General features: G+C 34.0%; 1 protein-coding gene across 4 annotated transcripts in view; it reads left to right on the top strand.

Moving 5' to 3' along the window:
- Positions 1–24574, top strand: part of Arf1 (ADP-ribosylation factor 1) — a 68941-nt gene that overhangs the window by 35781 nt on the left and 8586 nt on the right. For all 4 annotated transcript variants that reach the window (XM_090403036.1, XM_090403037.1, XM_090403039.1 and 1 more), the window contains exons 2-3: positions 6539–6709; positions 17865–17975. In XM_090403036.1, coding sequence (XP_090259162.1) covers positions 6562–6709; positions 17865–17975 — 259 coding nt within the window. In that variant the 5' untranslated portion in view covers positions 6539–6561. The remainder of the gene's footprint in view (positions 1–6538; positions 6710–17864; positions 17976–24574) is intronic.

The following is a 24574-nucleotide window of genomic DNA, read 5'->3' as shown; positions in this document are numbered from 1 at the left end:
CACTGGCGGCAACATTTCTGCTCAGCTCATCTATTCCACATATACAGATATGTGGAAATGTATCTGTTTTGTTAATAACCTTGTTTCACAGCTTCCCAAACAAGTACTTCATGATCACTCTCATTGGCTGGTGGCAGTATCAGTACCTCATTAACAATTACATCTTGAAGTTATCATTGAATCCAAAACACTAACAATGACTTAAATCCAGTTAGGATTAATTGTAGTACTAATAACAATATTTCATGTGACAGTGAATTTGAAGCCATGTGGTGTAGCCAGATATTTCTCCTTCAGATATAACTCAACGCTTGCTTCTTGTTCCTATGCACAGTCTCCTCCTTTCATATTATGAATTATCACCAATACGTTTATAAATAGTGGCTGTAGCAAAAAGCATTTGTTTACAATCTAGCTCTGCTTACCAGACCAACTTTTCTTCCTTTTTCATTCCATTTACATCTATCTCTTTGGTACAGCTTTTGCCTTTCTTCTTAACCTTTTATCAACACTACTCTAGGTGTTGCAATCTTTCATATGGGTCAGGCAAAAAGAAATAGATTAACCCTCAGCTTATATAGTGTTTCATCTGTGCATGAATAATTCCATTAACCCAAAGATTTTTATATAACATGCTTTATTGTTCTGCCTTTTAATGTCTCTTGCTACATTATTTTGAAGAAAGGAGGTATGTACCAATAAATTAGATGCTAAGAAATTATATTCCTGGTTTAATCCTTTATCCAAGTGTAAGCAAACAGTAAAAACTAGAGTAGATATTTTGTGAAGAAAATGAGCAATGTAAATACTGTTAGAAATTTTAAGATTTATAGGTCAAGCACAGGTAACTCTTCCCTTTTCTCTTTCTTTGAATCCTAAAGAATGAAGCTCAAACTATAGGAATTAAATGTTTACTATAAATCTACAATAATCTGAGTAGAATTAGTTGCTGAATTTCTGTATCTTGCACTATTAGTACCAAGAACACTTATTCCTGATGCTTCCAGCATTACTGTTTGCATGTGACAGCTAACTACCCAATCTGAATCTTGAACCAAATCTCTTATTTCCACAGCTGCTTTTCTTCGACAAAACTGGTCTTGCATTTCCTGGGATCATCCTTAACAAGCTGCTATCTCTTCCTGTTATTACACTTGCAATTTCTACTACCTAATGGACATTTTCATGTACTCACCTAGAGATGTAGTTTTTTCTGATAAATTCATTCTCTTTTGCCAAGCTCTCCAAATGTCTGACTTCAAAAACCTTTCAAGTGCTATCCATCTTGCAAGTGTAAATCCTTTGGACAGTCATCCAATACATCTCAACCCTCATATGTGAGCAGTCTCAAGACATAACAGTTTGTGTGGGCAGGGATCAGAGAATAAAATAATTGATTAGTGTTTCTTGAAGAGTGGAATGTATCGGGGAAAATGGTATGGAGAAAGAAGACTGTTTTTAAAGGATAAAAGTACATGAAATGAAGAGAATCTGATTTGTCAGGTGCTGAACAGTATATTTGACTTCCTAACTCATTTGCAATCAGTTTTTTTCTCTCTCTCCTCAGCTTACTGTTATACTATGGAAGCATTCTCAGTCTTTATCCTATGTTCTTTATTTGCATTGTCTAACAACTTGCATATCATACATCTCTCCTTTCATTATTTCCAACCAACATATCTGCTTGTTGCTTATCTCTTGAATTTTTTCATTGAGCAAATTATCATTGCTTATCCATTATATCCCTCTGGAATCACCATATCATATCCTTTCAGTTAAATTTGCAAACACATTTTATCTCCTTTCTAGCTATTTGCCAAACACTCATCCTAAAGTTTCAACATTGTGTTAGACTTCTATTTTCATTTCTTTCTCATGCTCTCAACCTCTTTCATACTGCTATCACCACTTTGCTTCATCACCTCCATTTTTTTGTTCCCATTCAGAACAGGTTGGTTGTCAACTTAAGTACATTAATATTGTTGATGGGCAGAGTTCAAGAAATTTCTTTATATTTGATTTTAAAGACCTGTGTATTCCTTGGGAAATGCATAAGAGCAGTGCTTCCCAAACTTCTGGATTCTAGGGGGATCCCCTTTGGAAAAATTAAAACATTTCGGGGGGGGGGGGGGCATTGAAAAAAATCCTGATATAGACATTTTATTGTATTTATATTCAATACAAAACATATACAGCAAATATTGCAAAAATCTAATGCAAATATTACATTTTTAGCATCTTGCATACACATTTGGCATGACACATCTCATTTTTATATAGATATATATTGTTATTGTACATTTGCAGTACAAGCACATGAAACGTAAAACGATTAATGATAAAGAAAGAATTAAAAACATAAAGTTTAATAACAATTTAATGTGATGAATGTGTTTCAATTTCGTTATATGAAAAGTCATCAGGTTGAAATATCTGAAACTACAATTCTTAGATTTCTGCTTTGAAATGAAACTTGTATGAATAAGCATACATTTACTAATATTCATTAAGCGCTGAAATACGCAGTAAGCAAAATTTGTGAACCTGCACCAATGTGAGATTTTTTTTCCATTAAAATATAAAAAAATAACAAAACAGAAATGATAAATAAAAATTAAATACGTTTCTTTTAAGAAAAAAAAATCTACTTACTCTTAAAACATTTTAAATTTGTTTTCATTATTTCACCCCCCCCAAGGAGGATGTGGCCCACAGTTTGTGAAGCACTGTTCTAAAGGACATCATTGAAGGAATGAAAAAGGAAGTTTGGGGAATTTAACTGACTGCTGGGTAGTTGCATGGATTTAGTAGTGGGGGAGTTATTGATTTAATATGAACAGTTACCATGGAAGTATTTAGAGAAGAAACATGCATTTGGAACTAAATGCTTGTTTGTAAAGTTGATTGCATTAAAATGGTCACTAATCAACCCTATTTGTTGCTCACATTCTGCTTAGCATAGGTCATTCTCTTCCATATTTCATTTGCTCTCTCATTTGATTTCCACTCGCATTTAATGGTAAATTCTAGTACCACTTTTTTCTCCCATGCTATTCACATTCACCACTGCATACATTACACACTCACTCAAAGGACTTGGCACCTCTGTTATTATACTACACTGTTTTATACAATTACATGTATTATCAATGTACACTAATTAGTAATAAACACTCATGCTAGATATTAAAAATGAAGTTGCAATGTTCATAATGCCTTGTTAAGTACATTACATAAAATATAAAAAATATTTGACTTCAACAAAATATAGAATATATTTCGTTGAAGTCAAATCAGCATTATCAGGGGAAAATACACTCGTATTAAACGTGCACATAGGCACACTTTGGTGATGAAGTGTGCCTGTGTGGTTTCTTCAACAAAGATGAAGAAACCAGAGAGATACAAGAGACTTAGAGTCCTACAATTATGTCACCTATTGGCTTCTGTTGGGAGTTCTTGGTTGTTTGGCTGGCCGTCTGCAGATGAGGGTTTTCTATATTAGGAGGGAGTCTGATACAACCATATTTGTTTAGATTGGGATAGTTAAGTGCTGCAGCTGATTCCAGGACAGTCTCATCACCAAATTCCTGACATGTACCCTCAAGGATACCAGATGTGATAGTACTACATGAAAAATTCTCTCTAACTTGAATTTACTTTGGAGCGAGGAGACTTTTTCCCAGCAGATTCTACGTCAGGTATCCAGGGTGTTGTCTGGTATTTGAGCAGCCATAGTAGTGAAATTAGATGTAATCTTGGTGTGCTCTGTTATACGAATGTTGGCTTCCTGCCTGTTTGTCCATAATAAGAAAGGTTGCAGCTGCAGGATATCTGATAAATTCAGAGGTTTTTAGCTGGTCTTTAGGGGAGCAGATAAGGACTGCTAGCATTTTGTGGTTTATAGGTGGTCACAAGGTTATGCCTTTTTTTTTAGTATCTTTGCCACCTTTTCTGAGATGCCACGGGATGTTGATAGGTTTGCTGTAATCTATGTTTGGGAGTGATGACAGGTGTGTGCATGGTGTTAAATTTATTTGTATTTCTCAGGAGGTGTAGCCATTGGCTAAAAATAAGTGTTTTTATGTGGATGAGTTCTGTGTTGAGTGCACTGTTGTCTGAGCAAATTAATTTTGCCTGGTGGACTAAGGTTTTTATTGTCCCAAATTATTGGGAAGGAGGGGTGATGTGACCATTGATATATCTACCTGTGGGGATGGTGGACTATGACGGTCAGGGATGCATATGGTTGTCTTGTAACTAGGATGTCTAAGAAGGGCAGACTGTTCCTTTCTATTTCTGTCATGAATTGGATCCTTGGATGTTCAAATGGGAAAGGAAAGTGTAAGGTGACCTGATCATGTGGCAAGATTGCAAACATATTGCCCACAGTGTTGCCAAATAGTGGGTTTTGGGGAAGGAATTAGGGTGTTCTTTTTGAATGTCTCCATGAAAAAGTTGTGGGGAGGAAGAGGGGGAGCCTGTGGCTGTACCCTCAATTTGTTTGTAGAATTTCCTTGCCGAACAAAATAGGCCGACTTCATAGTGAAGTGAAAAATTGCTGAGATATTGGAAGTTTTTCTTGGATGCCAAAGTGTCTTTGAGTGGGACATTCATGAATAGGGAGGAGACATCGAAACTGACCATTAAGTCAGTGTGGTGGAGTGTGAGGTTTTGTATACGGGACTTAAAATGGGCTGAGTTTTTAATGTGACAAGGTATTGCCAGTAGTACAGACAGCACTTTGGCTAAATGCTTAGTCTGTAGGTGGGTGAGTATACCATCTACAGTTGGGTGTAGAGGTACATCTTTGTATTTTTGGCAGTCCATAAAAATGGGAGGTGGGGGTCTTGAATTGTAAGGTTTTGGTTGGCTATGTCTGCAGACCAGGAGGTAATGTTTGTTTTAGTAGTCTATTGATGGTTGTAATCTGTGTCTGGATAGGTCATAATTTTGTGGGGGGTAGGTGAATTGGTCTTTTAGAAGGGTGGTCATTTTTTTTAATATAATCTGTACAGTTTAAAATGACAGTCTGCTTTCAGGAATTCTATTTTTTTTATTAAATGTAGAAGTGCTTTAAATTCTTTGTTGGGCAGGTTGCTTAGCAAGAGGTTTAGCAAATTTATATCAATTCGCCTATGATAGCATTAGCTACTTCAAGCCTAATATTGTTGGCCTCACTGGCGAGAAGGTTGTAGAGTCCATGTTCAATCTGGATCATGAAATCTTTGGCTGGCACATGTGTGGGCATGATGGCAAAGTTTTGGCAGTGGCTGATTGTGTTTATGGCAGCTGCTTCAAGGTTTCCAATGGAAAGATTAACTGTGTTGTTTTAGGACAGCCTTGGAGATGATGACTTCGTTAAATTTTCAAACTTTTTTATATGCCATTTTTATGTATTTATTTATTTTTTAAATTCCTTGGATGTGGATATGTTAGAGATGTCTGAGAGGATACCCAGCACAGAATCTGCTGGGGGGAAAAAGACACCTTAGTCCACCAAAGTAAGCTCTACAGCTGGAATCAGCTGCAGTGCTTACCCTAACCTAAACAAATGATTGTATCTGGGAAGATCAAGCTGTTATTCCTTTCTATTTCTACTGTGAATTGGATCCTTAGGTGTTGGCTGTTCAAATGGGAAAGGAAAGTGTGGAAATTTTAATTAAAACAGTTTGCAATAATTCACAAAGGATATTTTAGGTTTATTCTAGGAAAATTCATACTTTGAATGTGCTTGTGTGAATGTTGGGGAAAATGTTGCATGTTGTGGAGAGAAATAAGTTGCTCCATATCACACAAACTTGCTTCTGTACCTTCAAGTGCATAGACGAATGAATCATATTGGAAGTGTTTATCAATTTTTATACTGTAAATTCACTATTATTTAGATTGGCCACTTCACCTTAACGGTTCTGTTCATTCTTTAAAATCACTGTCTGTGCTGGTAGTTTTCTGTTTTTTGGGTTCCATTTCCTTTTCAATTTAAAAAAAAAAAAAAATTGATCTACTGCTGAATCTGTCGTACTAAACTTTATTTGTCCACGGTGTAAGACCACTTTCTTCTATAGATATTTTAAAATGGAGTAATAGAAATGCTACTTCACTACATATTTTGGTAGTAATGTAAATGTACACTTCATAAGTGTACATTTACATACCATTTAATTTGTATAAAGTATATATTCTCGCATAGCTATATGCAAATTGCTCTACAACGTTATGCTGAATGGGTAGTTTGGTATTTTCTTTCAATTTCTAGTGGAAAGTGAACTGAAAAACATGAGTGTCAAATTAGAGTATAAATTTAGATGCTAGGAAATTATATTCTTTATCCAAGTGTAAGTAAACCATTTGCGTGTGGAGTATCTTCACGACTGGGCTACTTGAATATAGAAGCTAATGACTACTATCTTGAATAGCAAGTAATTGTGTATGAAAATCTCATGCAATGAACATTATGTATCTCATCTTGTGGAATAATTTTACTATTTGTTATATATATAACAGATCTTATATGTTGGCATTTTGTTTTTTCTAGTGCTTGATAAATAGACCTGAAAAATGGGGAACATTTTTGCAAATCTTTTCAAAGGACTGTTTGGAAAGAAGGAAATGCGTATATTAATGGTTGGTCTTGATGCAGCTGGCAAAACTACAATATTGTACAAACTAAAATTGGGTGAAATAGTAACAACAATACCAACAATTGGTAAGCAAATACAGTATTGTCTATATTTTCATTAAAGTATTTGATAAATTTATAATTATACATACAATGAAATTTGCCATTGCCATTCTTAGCTTTCTTTATCAATTAATATAATTTTAAATATGGAAGCATAATGGTCAAATGAACAATAGCTATGCATTCACATAAATGGCATATGCTTCATGTATGCCATTTATGTGTGAACTGCAAAGGGTTTGCACTTCATGATGAGATTAGATTATCATTGGCAAATACTAGAGTGAGACACAGATGATTTCAAGTTTGATTATTTTTAAATACAGCCACATAATTGATTGGTTAACAACCAATCACAGCCACTGGTTTCTGGGTGCTATTGTCTCAGTGCATACCTGCCTCGCCTTCTAGGTGGTTTGACCACTGGAACGCTAAGAATTTAGCCCACTGCACCACCTGTCTGTTGAAAAGGGCCCAAAGATGTCTGCATTTGTGACCACATGCCCAGGCTGTTGTGATGGTGTTAATGCATATGGCTACCATGCTTCAAATGATTGTGGAAAATACAAGGTTTTTTTTTTTTGGAATTTTGGTGCAAAATTTTACTGATATATATTAAACCCAATTGAATGGTTTATGATAACAGTTTGTGTGCTTATTCATTAACCTTTTTATAGTGTCTAGTTTTTTTAAGCCTTAAGCTTGTCTGTGCATATTTTCCTTACATCTGTTATTTAGGACTATTGATGCCACAGATAAATTTTATCCAAAATCAGAATCATATCAGGTGTAAATGGTTCCTGAACATGACTGTAAATATATGCAGTGGCCAAAAAGCTGTCATTTATAGGAGCATAACTTTGATTGTGGTAGAGGGGTTCTTAAAGATCAAATCTGAATAATTGGAAGGAGGCCTCTATAGAGAACCCACCAGGGCTTCTGACCTGGTGCACTCTCTTATCAGATATCTTACTTGGATATTGAATGGATAAGGTTGGGCTGGCAATTTGGGATTTAGCTAACAATATTATGTTTATTGGCTGAAACCAAAATTGCAACATGATAGAATTTCGTAGTGGCTGGTGTCACCTGGTTAAACAAGATCAGTCTTCATCGGGGAACCAGGATGTATACAGCAAAAAGTCAACTACTTGAGAAACATTTCAACTCATCAGAGCTCAAGATTGTCATCATGAACAGAACAAGCACCAGAAAAGCAATTGACCTAGCAGACGAATTGGTTAAGTACCAATTCATATAAGCATTACTGAAACAGCAAAGCAGGTGAGATATTTCTGAGCAACAAATACAAAATGCTATAGTCAGTGATCATGGAAAAGTAGTAGCTATATTATTCAACACTAAATATGATATCTTGAATGGCAGGCAGTGTCAAGTGGTGTTGGCAAATATCAGAATGGGGAATTGCATAATGACTTTGTGCCTATGGTCTCACAAATTCTAAGGAAGAAAGTGGAGGAATTTTTCAAAGCATTAGAAGGTAGCTGACCTGAGGGGGGGGGGGGGAGACTGGGTCATTGTTGGTGATGTAAACAGTAGGAATTATTATCTAACATTAGAAATTTTTTGGAGAAAAAAAGCAAAACTAATAATGGTAAGCACCTGCTGAATTTCTGTTTAGGACATGGACTATTTATTATTAACACCATGTTCCAACATAAAGATATGCACATTCACAGAAAGGCAAAAAAGTCTCATTGGCTGTTATTTGATAGTGATCATCTTCACATTAGTACAGGACTGTGTATATAGAGGATTTGAAATCAAAGTGATCATTTAGTTTTGAACTGGATAAAATATATTGAAACATGTAAAAGTAAAATGAATCAAAGTCGAGCAGCTTTCAGAAGTGAACTGTAGACTCAAATACACAAATATTATTCAAGAAAAATGGAAGAATTTAAAAATGAAAATCAAATTTTGGAGATTCAATGGCAGAACCTGAAGAAAACAGACTGATTCATCCAAAGGGACATGTTGTGAGGTTGTCTGAAAGGATAGAAAAATGAACTCCAAAAGTGGACTTCAGAAGATGAAGAGGCAGCTAAGGAAAAAGGTGTATGGAAAGTTCTTGGCAAGTTAGCCAACTTGTGCTCTGAGAAAAAACAGAAATATAAGAAAGCAAAATGTCATGGAGAAAATTTTATAAGAACAGGAAAATATCAAGGGGGGGGGTAATCTGGAGGCCATTGAAAAAGCTTAGAAATGGAGCAAAGAGTGCTGTAAAATGAATCCAACGAATTAGAATTATTCTAGATGACTGAAATAATAAATTTGTGAGATTGCTAAGTGAAACAAACAATGATAATGTAGTGGTAAAAAAAAAATCAAGAGGAAGGCAGTGAGAGGAGTACATTAATACTTAGAATAAGTGGAAAAAGTAAAGAACCTGAAATGGAGAAATGCAGCTGGAGTAGATAATTGACCAGAAATGCTCAAATATGCTAGTATATAAGTTTTACTGCCTACATTGCATAATTCAGAAGGCCTGGTCAAAGGCTAGAAGCCTGATGGAGGAGAGCTTTCATAGTATCCATCTATAAAAAGAAAGAAAACAATGTGATAATTCAAAGAATTTCTCTTAGTGTTTTCTTGATAAGATTTGTAAATAGCCTTGAGAAAATTAAGTGAAATTGTAGAAGAGAATCTTGGAGAAGCAGCAACTAAGTTCAGGACAAATAGATGATTCAGACTTCAATTTCTGCTTTAAGACAAATAGTTGAGAAATCGTGGAAACATAAGAGGAATCTGTATAAATTTTATGGATGTAGAAAAGGCATACGACAGTACCGAGAGAAGCTGTTCAAAACACTGGTGCAAATGGTATATCAAGCATTTTGTAAGTCAGCAGTTAATTGAAGGTTGTTTTGATAAATCAGGTGAGTCAAGGGGCACCACCCCAAGATCCAAGAACAGTATTCAATGGGCAGGCAGATTTGATTTGTATAGGATTAGCTGTTAGAAATTAAAACAATTCCTCGAGCAAAAGAACCTAATTTTTGGATGTAGAGGAGGCAATATTTGTGATATGGTCTGTGCCAAGAGAGATTTGGGTATTGTCAAGGGAAGACAAGAAAAGTTTTTTTTTTTTTTTTTTTTTTTTGTTGGAAATAATGCACAATTGTTTACTTGCTTTGAAGTTACCAAGGTTATCCAATTTGGCATGATTGTCCAACAAAATTAAATTTTTCATGGACATGTACTTTGTACATACTAGTGAACAGTACGTACATGGGGGAAGGAAAGGGGGTCTGGAAAGTTCTGATAAACACCTTGAACAAAAAGCTACACTATCTATTCTAAAGCAACTGATATAAGCACAAGAAAAAACATACAAGGATATATGAACATAAGTTACCTTCAGAACTCTGCTACTAGTATGTTCTTTCTCGTGGTCCCTATCAGTAATATTTTGTTCTAGGTGTTTATCAGAATTTTCCAGACCCTCCCTCGTAATCTTTCATTATCATGATATAAGTAATGTTAAATCCTGCTATACTTAGGAATCCATCTTAAGTACTTCTGATGTTCTTAGTCTTCCATTTGTTTTTGTTTGTCTAACATTCTTTATCTGTAGTTATGCATAACACTGAATTAGCTTAAAAAATTCTATGTGCTTTTCTGCTAATTTGACTAGGAATTCAATGACTTGTGTGTGTGCAGATATCTGATTTTGGATTTCATAAGACAGTGTTTTCTTTTTCAGCCTGTATTTGACAAACTGCAACAAATAGGAAGCTAATGCTTTTTTTCATATGTAGAGAATGAAAATCACCAGGAAGAACTTTTAGCTTACTAAAGCATTCTATGGGCAGATATTTTATTTCATGAGTTATTTTTATAATTGTTAATTTGAAAATTTAGTTTTAAATTATGAAACAATTTCATTGTTATAAACAATGTAAGGAATCAAGTAGCTGTTTACCCCTTAGTTCAGCAGAGAGTTTGGGAAACCATGGCTCCATTTAGAGATTGGTTATGGATTACTGTGAAAGGTTATTAGACTAGCTCACAATCAAAGCATATGTAACTGGCATGTCACTAGGACATTGAAACAATATTTCACAAAGATCTTTTAATTACTGTAATTACATTTAGTTTGGGTTTATATTTCAGATCACAAAACAAATCAGCTAGGTATCTGGACATCCCTCTAATTCGTAAACTGACGTCTAGATGTCACTACGACCTCCTCATATAAAATGAGGCACAGAGCTGTGTGTTCAGTGATAAGTACAAGCATAACTAGTGCTTGTACTTATCACTAGTTATGCTTGTACTGTATATACTTATGTGATAAGTATAGCTAGGTCAAGGGAGCTCAGTGACTTCAAATGTGGACTAGTTATTGGTAGCCACATCAGTAAGAAATCTGTCAGACATTTCAACCCTCAAGTTGCCCAAGTCAACAGTTGATGACGTGATTGCGAAGTGGAAACATGAAGGCACAACAAAACCAGGGTCGGGTAGGCTGTGTTTAATGATAGATGGGGACCGTTGGGCATTGAAAGTGGTTCATGGAAATCACCAGACATATTGTGAAACAATCGCCCGGGAGTTCTGCAGTCCTAACTGTCCAGCCAGCATCATGACTGTGTTGAGAGTTAAGAGAAATGGGATTCCATGGTCTAGCAGCTGTTCATAAACCAAACATTTCTCCTATGAACGAGCACTGCCTGCAGTTGTGCAAAGAGAGATGACAGTGGACAACTGGAAATGTGATTTGGAGTGATGAATCACACTTTGCCATGTAGCAATCTGATGGGAGGGTTTGGGTGTGGCAAATGCCTGGAGAAAGATTCCTGCAAGCATATATATAGTGCCAACAGTGAAATTTGGAGGAGGCGGTGTTACAGTGTGGGGATGTTTTTCATGGAATGGACTTGGCCCTCTCGTTAACATTACATGGAAATCTAAATGCGGAACAGGTACAAGGACATTTTGATCCATTGCCTACTGTCTATGGTAGAAGATCAATTTAGTGATGACTATTATCTGTATCGGCATGGCAGTGCTACCTGCCATAAAGCAAGGTCTGTGAGGGAATGGTTTGTGGACAATAACATTCCAGAAATGGACTGGCTGGTCCAGAGCCCTGACCCGAATCCTATAGAACACCTTTAGGATGAATTAGAACGCTGACTTCATTCCAGATCCCAATGACCCACATCACGAACTCCTCCAGAGACTTTCTGCCACCTGGTAGAAAGTCTCCCTGGCAAGGTTAGAGCTGTGTCATAGAAGCAAGCGTGGGCCTACACCATATTAATATCCACTACTGGAAAGTCTGATTATAGTTTTGAGTAGGTGCCTGGATACTTTTGATCAAATAGTGTATTATAAACATAAATTTATAATAGACTTATTTTGCGATCCTTATGAAATCCATATTTGCCAAAAACCTGTTAAGTGGAATTATGCATTATGAACAGATATCTGAATGTCTTGTTTTAATTGGTTTAACTTATTTGATGGGTTATTCCATGTGAAATTGTCAAATTAAATTGAAGCTGTATGATTTCAGACGGCAAACCTCCAAATTTTCTAATTTCCATTTTTGCAGCCATTTTAACATTCAAGGTTGGGTGTGTTTTCTTTGTTTGCATTTTCAGACATTGATTTTTTTCAAGAGCTCTGCTGTCTGCATGTTGCAGAATATCTATTCCCAAAATCGCCTTGATTTGAAGCTTCTATGAAAAAATTGCATTGGTTTACTAAAAGTTTACAGCTGTGTTTGAGGTGAACTGCGTAAAAGTAGGAAAAATTTTGATACTCTTATTTGGTCTTCGGTCAGAAAATTCATTTTTTGCTAAACTTCGGGTTTTTTTTTTTTTTTTCCCCACTCTTATAGAAATGCTTTAATCCAGGTGATGAAATGGGGAAAATAGTACTTGGTAAAGCAGGGGCTACCATCTTGGGAAAAAATGTACTTTTAAAATGCAAGAAATCAAGTTATGTACCATGTACATTAAAATCCACTTAAAAAAAAAAAATTGGAATTGTAAAAATTCTGTGGATATGTCAAAAAATGGTTGTCATAATTAATGGATGCCAGAAAAAAAGAAATCTTAAAAATTATGCATCTTCAGGCCTTGATCAGCACTTGCAATGATGCTGATAAAATTCATGCTTGATTAAAAAGGATTTTTTGTTTTCTCCCTGTGTTTTATTCTGTCAAAGAAGATGTAAATCATAGTTTTCATTCAAAATTTAATATGATTTCAGCTAAAAAGCAGATAATGCTTGGATGACTTCATATCACCAACTGCTTTCATTGCACCTTGACACAAAATTGGTTTCATGTCAAATCCCATCAGAGGATCGTTTTTGTGTGAATGCTTAGTCTTTTAAAATGGATTCCTTAATCATAAAATTTTACATTCTTTGATTGACATTAATCTATGGTGCTTTGATCAGGACATTTTTAGCAGTCTAGAGTGTAGGACAACTCTAGACTGCTAAAAATGTCCTGATCAAAGCACCATAGATTAATGTCAAAAGAATGTAAAATTAAAATTTTACATTCTTTTAATTAATTTTAATGTAAAAGCAATTATTTGAATTCTGTCTGCACAACCAAGGGTTTATTTTGTGTATGCATCACTGTAACTGATCTCTTGAACATGCTGTGTAAATTTGCTTTTTCTTAAATGCAAGTAACTCTGTTCACAAATGGATATCTACACCCAAGTAGCTCAATACTGTATTTATTCAAATATAACTCGCCCTCATGTATACTGCACACCCCTGAATTTACTTCACGAAAAGAAGAAAAAAAAATTCACATATAGTTCACACAGAAAAGTTTAAAACTTTAAGAAATAGATAGTGAATGTTATAGCAGTTTCAGATATTTTGGAATTTGGTTGAAGAGAATCAGCATTTCAACTTAACAAACATTGGCTTAGGCTTACCTTTTAGTCTTGACCAGGATTCTTTGGATACAATAATCCAAGAAAATTTTGCTATAGTGAGTCATCATGCATATCAAGGATTTAGGCCTAGCATGGCCTGGTTTTCTTTTTCCTAATGGCTTGTACTTTAAGGCTTGCTTTGGTAATCTTTCTGTTTTCATTCTTTGAACGTGTTCCATCCATTTATGTTTATATTTTTTAATTTTTTCTAGGTTCTTGGTTTAATTCTTTCATAATTTTTTTCTTTTGTGATCAAATAGGGTATACTTTGCAGTTTTTCTCATAAACTTCATTTCTGTTGTTGTTAATCTTTGTCTTTTTGTTTTATTGTCCAGATTTTGCTTCCATACATTAAGACTGGTAGGGCTAATGTATTGTATACTTTTAGTCTGGTTTGGTTTAAATATAGAGTTAATTACACTAGTTATTTTTAAATATTTTGCAATTTTTACATTTCATTTTCATATGTGATCATACATCATACTAGGTAGGTAATTAAATGAATTCACCTGTTCTAAGATCTTGTTATCTATTACTATTTTTGTTCTTGCTGGATCTTGTCCTTTAAAGGCCATAGTTTTTGATTTTTCTGTTGATATTATCATACCATAATATTTGGATATCTCATTTAGGTCTAAAATAGCTTTCTGTAGTTTATCTTCAGAATTTGTAATTATTTGGTCGTCGGCAAAAAGGAAAGTGTTTAAGTTTACTGTAGGAGAAAGTTTAATTCCTTGATGTAAATTTTTATTCCATTTTATTATTTCATTTAAGTAGATATTAAAAAGAGTTACTGAGAGGGGACATCCCTGTCGGACCCCTTGGTTTATCTCTCTCGTATATGATAGCTTGTGATTTAATCTTATTTGTATTTGATTATTTTCATATATACTTGTGATAGCTTTTAGGATATTATTTGGTATTTGTCTTTCTTTTAATATGTTAAATAATGTTTCTTTTAACTTTGTCAAATGACTTTTCAAAGTCAATAAATGCAATATGTGTTTCTAAATTGTATTCTCTTCTTTTCTCTATTATTAATTTTAGGCAAAAGGCCGAGTCTATACATGATCGTCCTTTCCTAAATCCATTCTGTACTTCTAAAATAGTTTTTGGAATATTTCATAAAATTCTGCTATATATGTATTTGTAACAGGAATTTAGTATACTGATACCTCTATAGTTTTTAGGTCATCTCTATTACCTTTTTTAAAGATTGGAATCGCAATTGCTTTTTTCCATTCTATTGGGGGGATACCAGTTGAATAAATTTTATTTAAAAATAATAAGTCTTTCTTTGAATCTAATTCCTGCATATTTATATAGTTCTGAACCTAGTTTATCTTCTCCAGGTGATTTTCCTTTTCTTGTTTCTTTCAGGCTGATTTCTAATTCTTTAGTTATTTTCTTTTCATTTTCGTTAATTGTTTGCAAATTGTCTTTTTTAAAATATTTGCCTGTCCACAATTCTGTATAGTAATTTAGAAATTCTTCTAATTTCAATTCGGTGTTTAATTTTGTTTTCTTTGGTATCTGCATTTAGTGTTTCAAAATTTTATATACATTAGGTCTTATTTTATATAAATCATGTTCTAAATTAGAAACAAATTTGTTCCATGATTCTCTCTCTTTTTCTGACTTCTCTTTTAGCTATGACTCTTATTGTTTTATATATTCTATTTCATCTTCTAATCTTTTTACTGCTTAACCATTTGTGATAGGCTTCTTTTTTCTTTGTGATTATTTCTTTGATTATATCATCCCAGATCTTCAGTTTTTTCCTTTTATTGAAATTTTTGGTCTTTCCTAAATGAAAATTTAGGAAAGACCAAAAAAAAAAAAAAAAAAAAAGATACTAAGTACAGCAGCTTTCATTTGCTGCTACATTTAGTATCGTTTTTATATTAAGCCATTCTATTTCTTCATTTTGTTTTATTTTGTCTAGATATTGGTTAATTCTTTGTTCATATAGCCATTGTACATTTGTGTAGTTTTATAAACAAATGTTTCAATTTTTCTTTCTGTTCTTGTTACTTGTAGCCATTTAGGTGGTAATCTTAATTTTATTTTAACAAGGAAGTGGTCACTGCTTATTTCATATCCTCTGTGAACTCTAACATCTAGTGAAAATTTTCATGTCTTTTCATTTAGTATAAAGTAATTAATATTGATTTCCATCCTCTTGCTGCCCAAAAGATTTATGTATGTCTTTATGTTTATAGAAGGAATTCATTATTTTTAGGTTATTATAAACTACAAAGTCGATCGATTTTTTACCATTCCTGTTTAGAGTTTGTTCTCCATGTATTCCTATATTATTATTAATTTTCGTGTTTCCAATTCTTGCATTTAAGTCTCATGCTAAAATTATGTAATCATTTTTATTTATGTTATTATATATTTTGTAGTTGATTATAAAAAATCAATATTGTTCTCTTCCCTCTTCTGGGGCATATAAACCAATTATTGTTAAATAACCTCTATCTATTTTTATTCTAGCTTATTATTCTTTCATTCCATAATTTATAATGTTTTAACTGTTTTGAAAGGGAGTTGTGAATCCAAATCATGACTCCTGCTTGTGCTCTTTGGTCTCTGTCAACTCCACTGTATATTGCATTAAAATTTTCAGTTCTCATGGTTCCTTTTAATTCCTTTTTTGTTTCAGTGATTACTGCTATTTTAAAATTTCTTTCATTTCATAATTGGTGTAATTCTATTTCTTTATATGCTATTCATTCCAGTTTGCTATTTGTATTATATTTTGTCGTTTCCATTTTTGTTTTACCTTTTCCATTCCAGGGTTGTTTCCTATAGATTCAATCAGATTATCTTTTTCTGTCAGCTTACTAGTAGAATTATGTTCTCCATGTCAGGGGACTGTCCTGTCCGATGGAATAGTTCAGTGGTAGGGCTGCTACCTTAAGGCTTCTGGATTTAAACCCATAGGAGGAATAGGGGGGAAGAGTAGATTATAGAGGAATTATAGTATAGTGAGATTATAGAGAGGGCATAGTTGTAAGGCCAGAAATGAAAAGACCCCATGGCCCTTGAGTACTCTAATAGCATAGGGGTCATAAAATAAGAAGAGTTGGCTGATAAGGCCTTATAGGAAAGATTAAAGTAAGTGGATCTTCCTCAAAGTAGTAGGAGAGGATAGATCCAGCTAGGGGTCCATGGGAGTGCTGCCTTCCCTTTAGAATCAAGATGGTTGGTCCACGAGTCCTTATTCAGTATATTTGGACCATCCCATCATATACATGCACGTGTGTGCACACACACACACACACACACACATGGTGGGCTCCCCTATCCGCCACCCAGGGGACACCCTCTCTAGGGATTACAGTGTCCCCCGAGAGTGCTATAGTGAGTCAAGTGTATAATTTCTATTTATGCAACAGTTTCTGATAGAATCGAAAGTTTTGCTGCTTTGTCCTAAGACCATTGAATTCTGTCTGAAAATGGGATGTAAAACATTCTTTTGGTCATAAGGAATTTAAACCAGAGTTGCATTTTCCAGGCAAGTAATAGTAATCAAATAATATAAGATCGGTAGAACCAAGGCTCCTTAAGGATATTGACAGAAGTTTTTTTTTTTTTTGCTTATTAAACTTGGAAATTTGTAACAAATTGCCAAGTTTAATTTGTAACAAAGTGAAAAAAAAAAAATTAACTTGACATCTGCAGCCTTATTTTTGCAATTCTTCCTAAATTAGAAAATAAAACTATCTGTCATTTTTTGTTGCATACAGGTCATTTACTTGAAGACCTAAGGCCAAATCCAGTCTGATAAGAGCTATGTATTTCAAGTAGGGCTAAAATAGCTGATCTTAGCCAGAGACAGATTTTTTCCTACCACGAAGACTGGTTCATATATTCGGACTTAGCTCTGAAGTAGAGTTTTTGAGTCCTGTTACAAACTACTCAAAACCTGAACAGTATTATAATAATTTAAATGTGATAATTAACTTTCTAGTCTCACACAATGAAATAGAAATTTGGTATAACTTTACATTTTAAAACAACAAATTTGTTCTTGTGAGATAGTCATTATTCATTTTAATTATGTAATGTTGAATCTCCTTAATTTTGCTGATAATTTACACAACATAATTTAAAAAAGCTAATCTAAATGTTGTAGGCATTGAAGTTGAATTAAAGCTTTCCAGATTGTATTTTGTGATAAATGGTCTTGAATTCTGTTTTGAAATTAGTATTTAGCTTGTTTATTTATTTTTAAGGTTTCAATGTGGAGACTGTAGAATATAAAAACATTAGTTTTACTGTTTGGGATGTTGGTGGCCAGGACAAGATCAGACCACTATGGCGTCATTATTTCCAGAATACACAAGGTAATTTTGTTTTTAATGTGACAGTTATATTTTTTAGTATATAAATTAATAAAATGATAACTTATATATCACAAGTTAATTGTTGAACTAGGTGGGATGAGCCAGACAACAGTTGGCTGGTCATTTATTTTATTTTTTTCCTGCTTTTAGAAAAGTTAAGTTTGTGTGAAAAGCTGTGGCTTTTATAATTTTATTGCACAAACAGGTTCTGGTTAAAATTACAGTGTAACTAGGCTTGTGCAAGATAAGTGCATATGCTTTATGGATGTATTATCCTAATATTTTAATCAGTGTATTCCAGTTTATGCCTGAGATAACTGCATGTTAGTATGTTGCGATAAGTTTACTTGAACATTATTACATAATTATTTTTATGCTCATATTCAGGCTTGATCACACTTCTGTTGTAAATTGTTTGAGTTACATAGTTATCTTTTCAGTCTACCTTTATAGGTGGTACTATTGATTTGAGTGGTGACTGACTGCCTACTGCTTATCAGAGCCTGAATCAGCTTGAAAAAATTTCATAGCCTCTATAGCAGAGGAACTAGATTATCCAACCCTTTAGCAGTAAATTATACATCAGTAGTGCTAAATGTATTAACACATTGACAAACTATATCACCACTGCTTAATAACTTAACATGTATAGCCTGCCATACTCGCCAGTTTTTGTTCTTTTTTAAATACTCCCACACATGAATATTTTTCTGTTGGTAAAATACTTACTACAGTTGACTATTCAGTAATAATGCTATTGTAATATAGCAAGAGTTGACTGATCCATGTAAGCTATCTTTATCATTTTATAAGTTCTACCCCAAGAGTGCAGGACTGTAATATGTTAACAACGGATATACTAACTGTTATTAATTTGGGAACCCTCTTCTAGCAACTATAAGACACCAGTATGAGGGTGGTCCTCGGTCATAGATGGCAACACTGTTGGCACTTTTTTTTTGTTCAAAGTTGGTACATCTGTCAAGCATCCATGTGAAATTGCAAGTCTTTCAATCAAGTAGTTTGTTTTATACAGCTGTCTGAAGCAAAAGTGTTGTCTGTATCCCTTGAAATGGATAAAATTGAGTATCATGTGGTTATGAAATTTTTTGCAAAAGGTTTAGCTCCAAAAGAAATTCATTTGAAGTTCATGAGTTTGTGGGCAGTATTCTCTTTCATTTTCGACAATTAAGAAATGTGCTGCCGAGTTTAAACATGGTCATACCAGCCTTGAAGATGATCCACATCAAGAATCTCCAAAAAGTGTCACACCAGAAATCATTGATCAAGTGCACAATATGGCATTGGATGACTGCGAATCAAAGTGCGTGAAATTACTGAGACTATAGGCATTTCAAAAGAACATGTAGGATGTATTTTGCATGAAGAATTGCAAAAGACGGGTGCCGCGCTTGCTCACGGCAGATCAAAAACGTACTCGCATGAAAATCTCTGAACAGTGCTTGGAGTGTTTTAACAAGAATTAAACTGATTTTGTGTGTCAATTTATTACTATGGATGAGACTTGGATTCACCATTACACACCAGAATCCAAACAGTAGTCAAAACAGTGGACAGAAGCTGGTTGTTCAGTGCCAAAGACAGTCTGTTCCATCTACAGGAAAGGTCATGGCATCAGTGCTTTGGGATGTTAAGGGCATTTTGTTTAACAATGACCAGGGAATATTATTCTGATCTTTTAACCAGACTAGACGAAAAAATTTGTGAGAAAAGACCCGGTTTGCAGAAGAAAATCATCTTTAATCAGGACAATGCACTTACCCACAAAGGTGTTTTGGCAATGGGAAAATTAAGGGATCTGCACTATGAATTGTTGGAACATCCACCCTATTCCCCAGATTTGACTCCCTCTGACTTTTATCTCTTCCCAAAACTAAAACTCTTCCTTGCTGGTCAGCGTTTTTCTACGAATCAAGGGGTGATTGCAGCTGTAGAGGGGTATTTTGCAGATCTTACTGAGAACCACTACAGGGACGGGATAATGGCGCTGGAACATCACTGAAATAAAAATAATTTTGAAATTATAAATTTGTTTTCTCATTGTTGGGCCAAGAACTTTTCAGGCCACCCTCGTATTTTCCTGCCATATCACTTTTGAGTAAGCAAGATGATTGACTCATGCTAAGTAAATCATCTACATCAATGTTTTCCAAACTTTCAGTACCACATATCCCTTTTTTAAAATTTGAGTAACACTAACATACCCATTCTCAGGCAAAGGCAATTTGGGTGAAGTAATATAATCAAACCCAAATGATTATAAACATTTTTTTTTTTATTCAATATGTTATATAAATCTAATATGCATATAGTGGAGAAAAAATTCTGAAATTTAAATTTTAGTAATAAAAAAAGTAAAACATTTGTTTCTGTTGGAAAACAGTTATTTGAAATATAGTGGTTCCATATTTATTTTTAAAAATAGCAATTTAGCACTTCAAACCACACATTTGGAACATCAGTCAAACACAGCTATGACAGGTCATTTCATACATGCCAAGATGTTTTGTATACAGATTCCTTTAGATTTTTAATCAAAAAAATTAATTATAGAATAGACTTCCATTTTTCTGTGAAAATAACAGAAATATGAAAGTAACTGGAATTTAAATAAAGTGCCTTATTCCTGAAGAACTTTGTATACTCTTTGGGTGGGTGGATATGCATACATTTTGGGAGCACACTGGTCTGCACCTAATGTTTGTATCATTATATGATACAAACCTACAGCCACTTGGGCACTTATTTAATATAATACATTTCTCTTAGTGCACCAGTGTGAAACAACTTATTTTTAATTGCCCATGCATCTAAAGCTCTTTGGATCATTTGGATATCAAGAATATGATATTGCTTAATGTTAAATTTTTTTAATTTCTGAAAGCAAAAGTTAATGTGTTAAGACAGTTATGATTTTTATGTTAAAAAAAAACTGCAAGTAGTATATTTTCTTCACTATTGTTGGTGAGTGAAGTAGTGCTTTCTTCCTTCTCTTGTCTTTTTTTTTTTTTTTAATGTTAACCTCCCTACTGGCCAATGTGGATGAAATAGTGACAGAAAATTGCACTTCTTATCCATGTTATTCATAGGGGTTTTAGAGCTTCATATCCAGATTTATCTGGACATCTATAGACGTCGTGGCTGGTTGGGGGGTTAAAATGCTTTTACATAAGTGTTCATTTTCATTAGCGATTTCATTATTTGGGATTTATGGGTTTTATAAGTTTGCTGTGCTGAGTTTCTATGTAATTATACAGAATTTCAACTGAAAGTAGTTCAGTATAAACATTCTGGTAAAAAAAAAATATATATATACACACACACACAACTACATAATGACTGCGATTTGAACCTTGATATGCTTTTTAGCTTGTAAATTATCTTTCAAAATTTTATTTAAGATTGTAAGGAATCAACATTTCTCATATCTAAATTAATAGATGAGTAAACTAAACTATCAGAACAATTTAACTGTCGTGTGCAAAATTAGGTTTCTGTTCTTATTGCGTGTGTGTAAACAAGCACTAACATTTTGATGAAATAGCTACGCTAATTCATTACCTATTTCTGAGAAATGATTTCAACTTTAAATTAGAGCTTACCAATAGTTATAGTTCATTAGCTCCTAGTTGTGTATGCTCCCCAGCTGGGCAATTTTTTATATTGGTCAATATTAGTTTGCTTGTGTTGTATTTTTCAAAAATAGAATGGTATTAGTGTAGGTGTTTAAGGATTTAGTTGTAACACTTCATGAGGGGCTGTTCCAGGGAATAATGGATAAAAGAGGAAGTGAAGTAAAATGTTTGCAATTGTACTGAAAAGGGGTGATAGACAACTGCTGTGCTGTCTAGTGGAAGAATGGATCCTAGTTCAGTAGAGCTGTAAACAGGGGAGTACCTGTAGAAAAGAGCTGAAATAGTGCATCTCTGTTAGTAATTTTTACTGCTGTAAAGAGTGAGGATGGAATTATTTCTTAGCTGAATTGCACTCGACAGCAAGAAATTTTCTAACGTTCTAGGTGCACCACCCTAAATATGCAAACTATATTCTGAAGATGTTTTATTTGGTATTTGTACAGACTTAATTGCTGGATAGGTGAAAAGTAGCATTTTAAGCAGAAGAGTGTCTAGATTTTAGAGGGTTGGTGGTGGTGGGGAGAGCTGTTGATGCAAGAGGCTGGAGATAAATGTCAGTCCTAAGACAGATCTGATTCTATCTGGTGATTTGTATATTACGTAATGGTCAGGCAGTCTGCAGTCCCTTTTGTAAGAGAAGGCAACATTGCATTTTGGTGTCAGTGAGGATGATCTGGTTATTTTCATCTCCCTCTTCCCATTTGAAGGATGATAGAGATCAATGTTTTAAGTACTGCTAGCAGATCTAGAAGCATGATGTAAGTGCAGTTTGTTTTATCAAATGAGTAGGATGGATGACTGTCATCAGTGATGTGATAGTCATTTACGTAAATTAGAAAACAGGTGAGAACCTTTTTAAGTACTCTTGCATTCTTGAAGAGAGCCATCCATCATGAGTTTCAGGAATGAAAGCTGGCCACCTAATTACAGAGGATAGTAGGTAGACCAAAATATAGTAACTTACTGAGCATGCCTTAAAACCAGACTTAATCAAAATCTTTGAAAATGTGATGACGACACACTTCCAAAACTTTCCTTGGCATGTGTTCAGTGGTGGGTGATGTAGACTATGAATCAACCATGGATCTAGATTGGCAGGATAAATATTGGTGGTTGCTGATTAACTGGTAGGCCTCTAGGTAGTGGCAAAAATGACTTTCTTCTTTATTTTGGGGACTGTTTTTCTTCTCCATCGTAGAATTGTGCTTGCTTTTACATGTTTGGATAAGTGCTAGCTGAGTAGATTAGAGAGATGTTAGAGAGCAGGTGTTAGCTATGGAGTACCACGTTTTAAGTACATTTGGAGATATGCTACTAGGATCAGAAGACTAGTTCCCAAGATGTGTAGTATTCTTCTGTATTGCTGAAAAAAACCACAAGAGGCAGTACTGATTCTTGGTCATCTGTTAAGAGATGCTATGTGGATGAGAAGGTGGAACTTCAGTTAAGCAGAAGTAGTGCTCGATGTCTAGGGAGTAGAAAGCACAGCTTCTCTTTGAACAGGTGTTTTCTGCTGTGGGCCTTTTATAGATAAGATTTGTCTTTTAATCTTATCACAACAGGATGTTGTAGATAGCAGTACTTTTTATATTAAAAGGGAAAACTTATTTTATTTATTTATTTTTTTTTTAGATTAATAGGAGAGGGCTGCAAAAATAGGTCTGCTTTATTTGATTACCAGCTTAATATTTAAAGTATTTATTACAGCAGAAAATATTTTGCATTAATTAACATATGGCTCTAAATTTAAGTTATCTAAATTGAACCTCCTCATTCTTTGAAGCATTCTTCCTCATGAAAGAGATCAGAAATCAGTTGGTCCACTTATTAAAACCCATCTTTCATTCTGTAGTTTTTCAAAAAATCAAGTATTTGCTCTTGAATATTTTATAGTAAATTCAACAGATTTATTTTATGTAACTTTTTACATGGAGAACCTGTGGAACAAGTAAAACATTTCAGCTACTTATGCACAATTTTTAGTGAAGATGGTAAATTAAATATGGAAATAGACAACAAAATCAACAAAGCTGGTATAATAGGAAGTCAATTGAATAAACTCATATGGAATAAAAGAGAATTTATTTGGAACACTAAATTAGCTGTATACAAGACAGTGTTCAAACCAGTTTTAACTTATGGATCTCAGAGCTGGGTCAGAAGTAAAACACTTGACTAAAGACTGCAGATATGAGAGTCCTGAGAAAGATTAGAGGCGTGAACAGATGGCATCAATGGCAATATCATATTAAAAACGAGGATATTAAGAAAGAACTTGACATTGTCAGCATCCATGAATGCATTAGCAGAACTAATCTCATGTGGTATGGTCACTTAAACAGAATGGACGAGAAAAGATTAGCAAAACAAGTGTTCTCTTCCAGGTTGGCAGGAAAATGACCCAGAGGAAGACCAAGATATAGGTGGATTGATATGGTACAAAAGTGCCTTAGATGACAGAAATATAAGATCTGATAATGTTGGAGTCTTGACAAGTAACAGACTGATTTGGAGGAAAATTGTAGATAGGAAGTTATTAATGATGTAAATTTTTCATGTAGTACTGTCATATCCTGTACATCCCTTGAGGGTACATGGCAGGAATTTGAACTTATTACATTAGTTTTTTTGACAAAATTTCAAATTAAAATCATACTATATTTAATCTGATAGCAAGGTTCATACATGTCACTTTAGGACAAAGTGACATAGTACTGCTGTTTGCAAAATTATTGCAAGTTTTTTTTATATTTTTCTACTCATAAATATGCATATTTTTAAAATTATAAGATGGTTTTATTTTTCTTTTGATCCACTAGGTTCTTAATCCATTGTTTAAAGAACTTTTTTCAGTGTTTTCAAAAATGCTTGAACTATATTATTTCTATCAGAAATTTGTTTAGTTTACTTTAATATTTTATGATAACTTATCCTTTCCAATTT

This window comes from Typopeltis vanoorti, chromosome 13 (assembly GCF_054136105.1).
Source record: "Typopeltis vanoorti isolate ZY-2024b chromosome 13, IOZ_Tvanoo_1.0, whole genome shotgun sequence".
NCBI lineage: Eukaryota > Metazoa > Arthropoda > Arachnida > Uropygi > Thelyphonidae > Typopeltis > Typopeltis vanoorti.
This window is presented reverse-complemented; position numbering and strand designations above follow the sequence as displayed.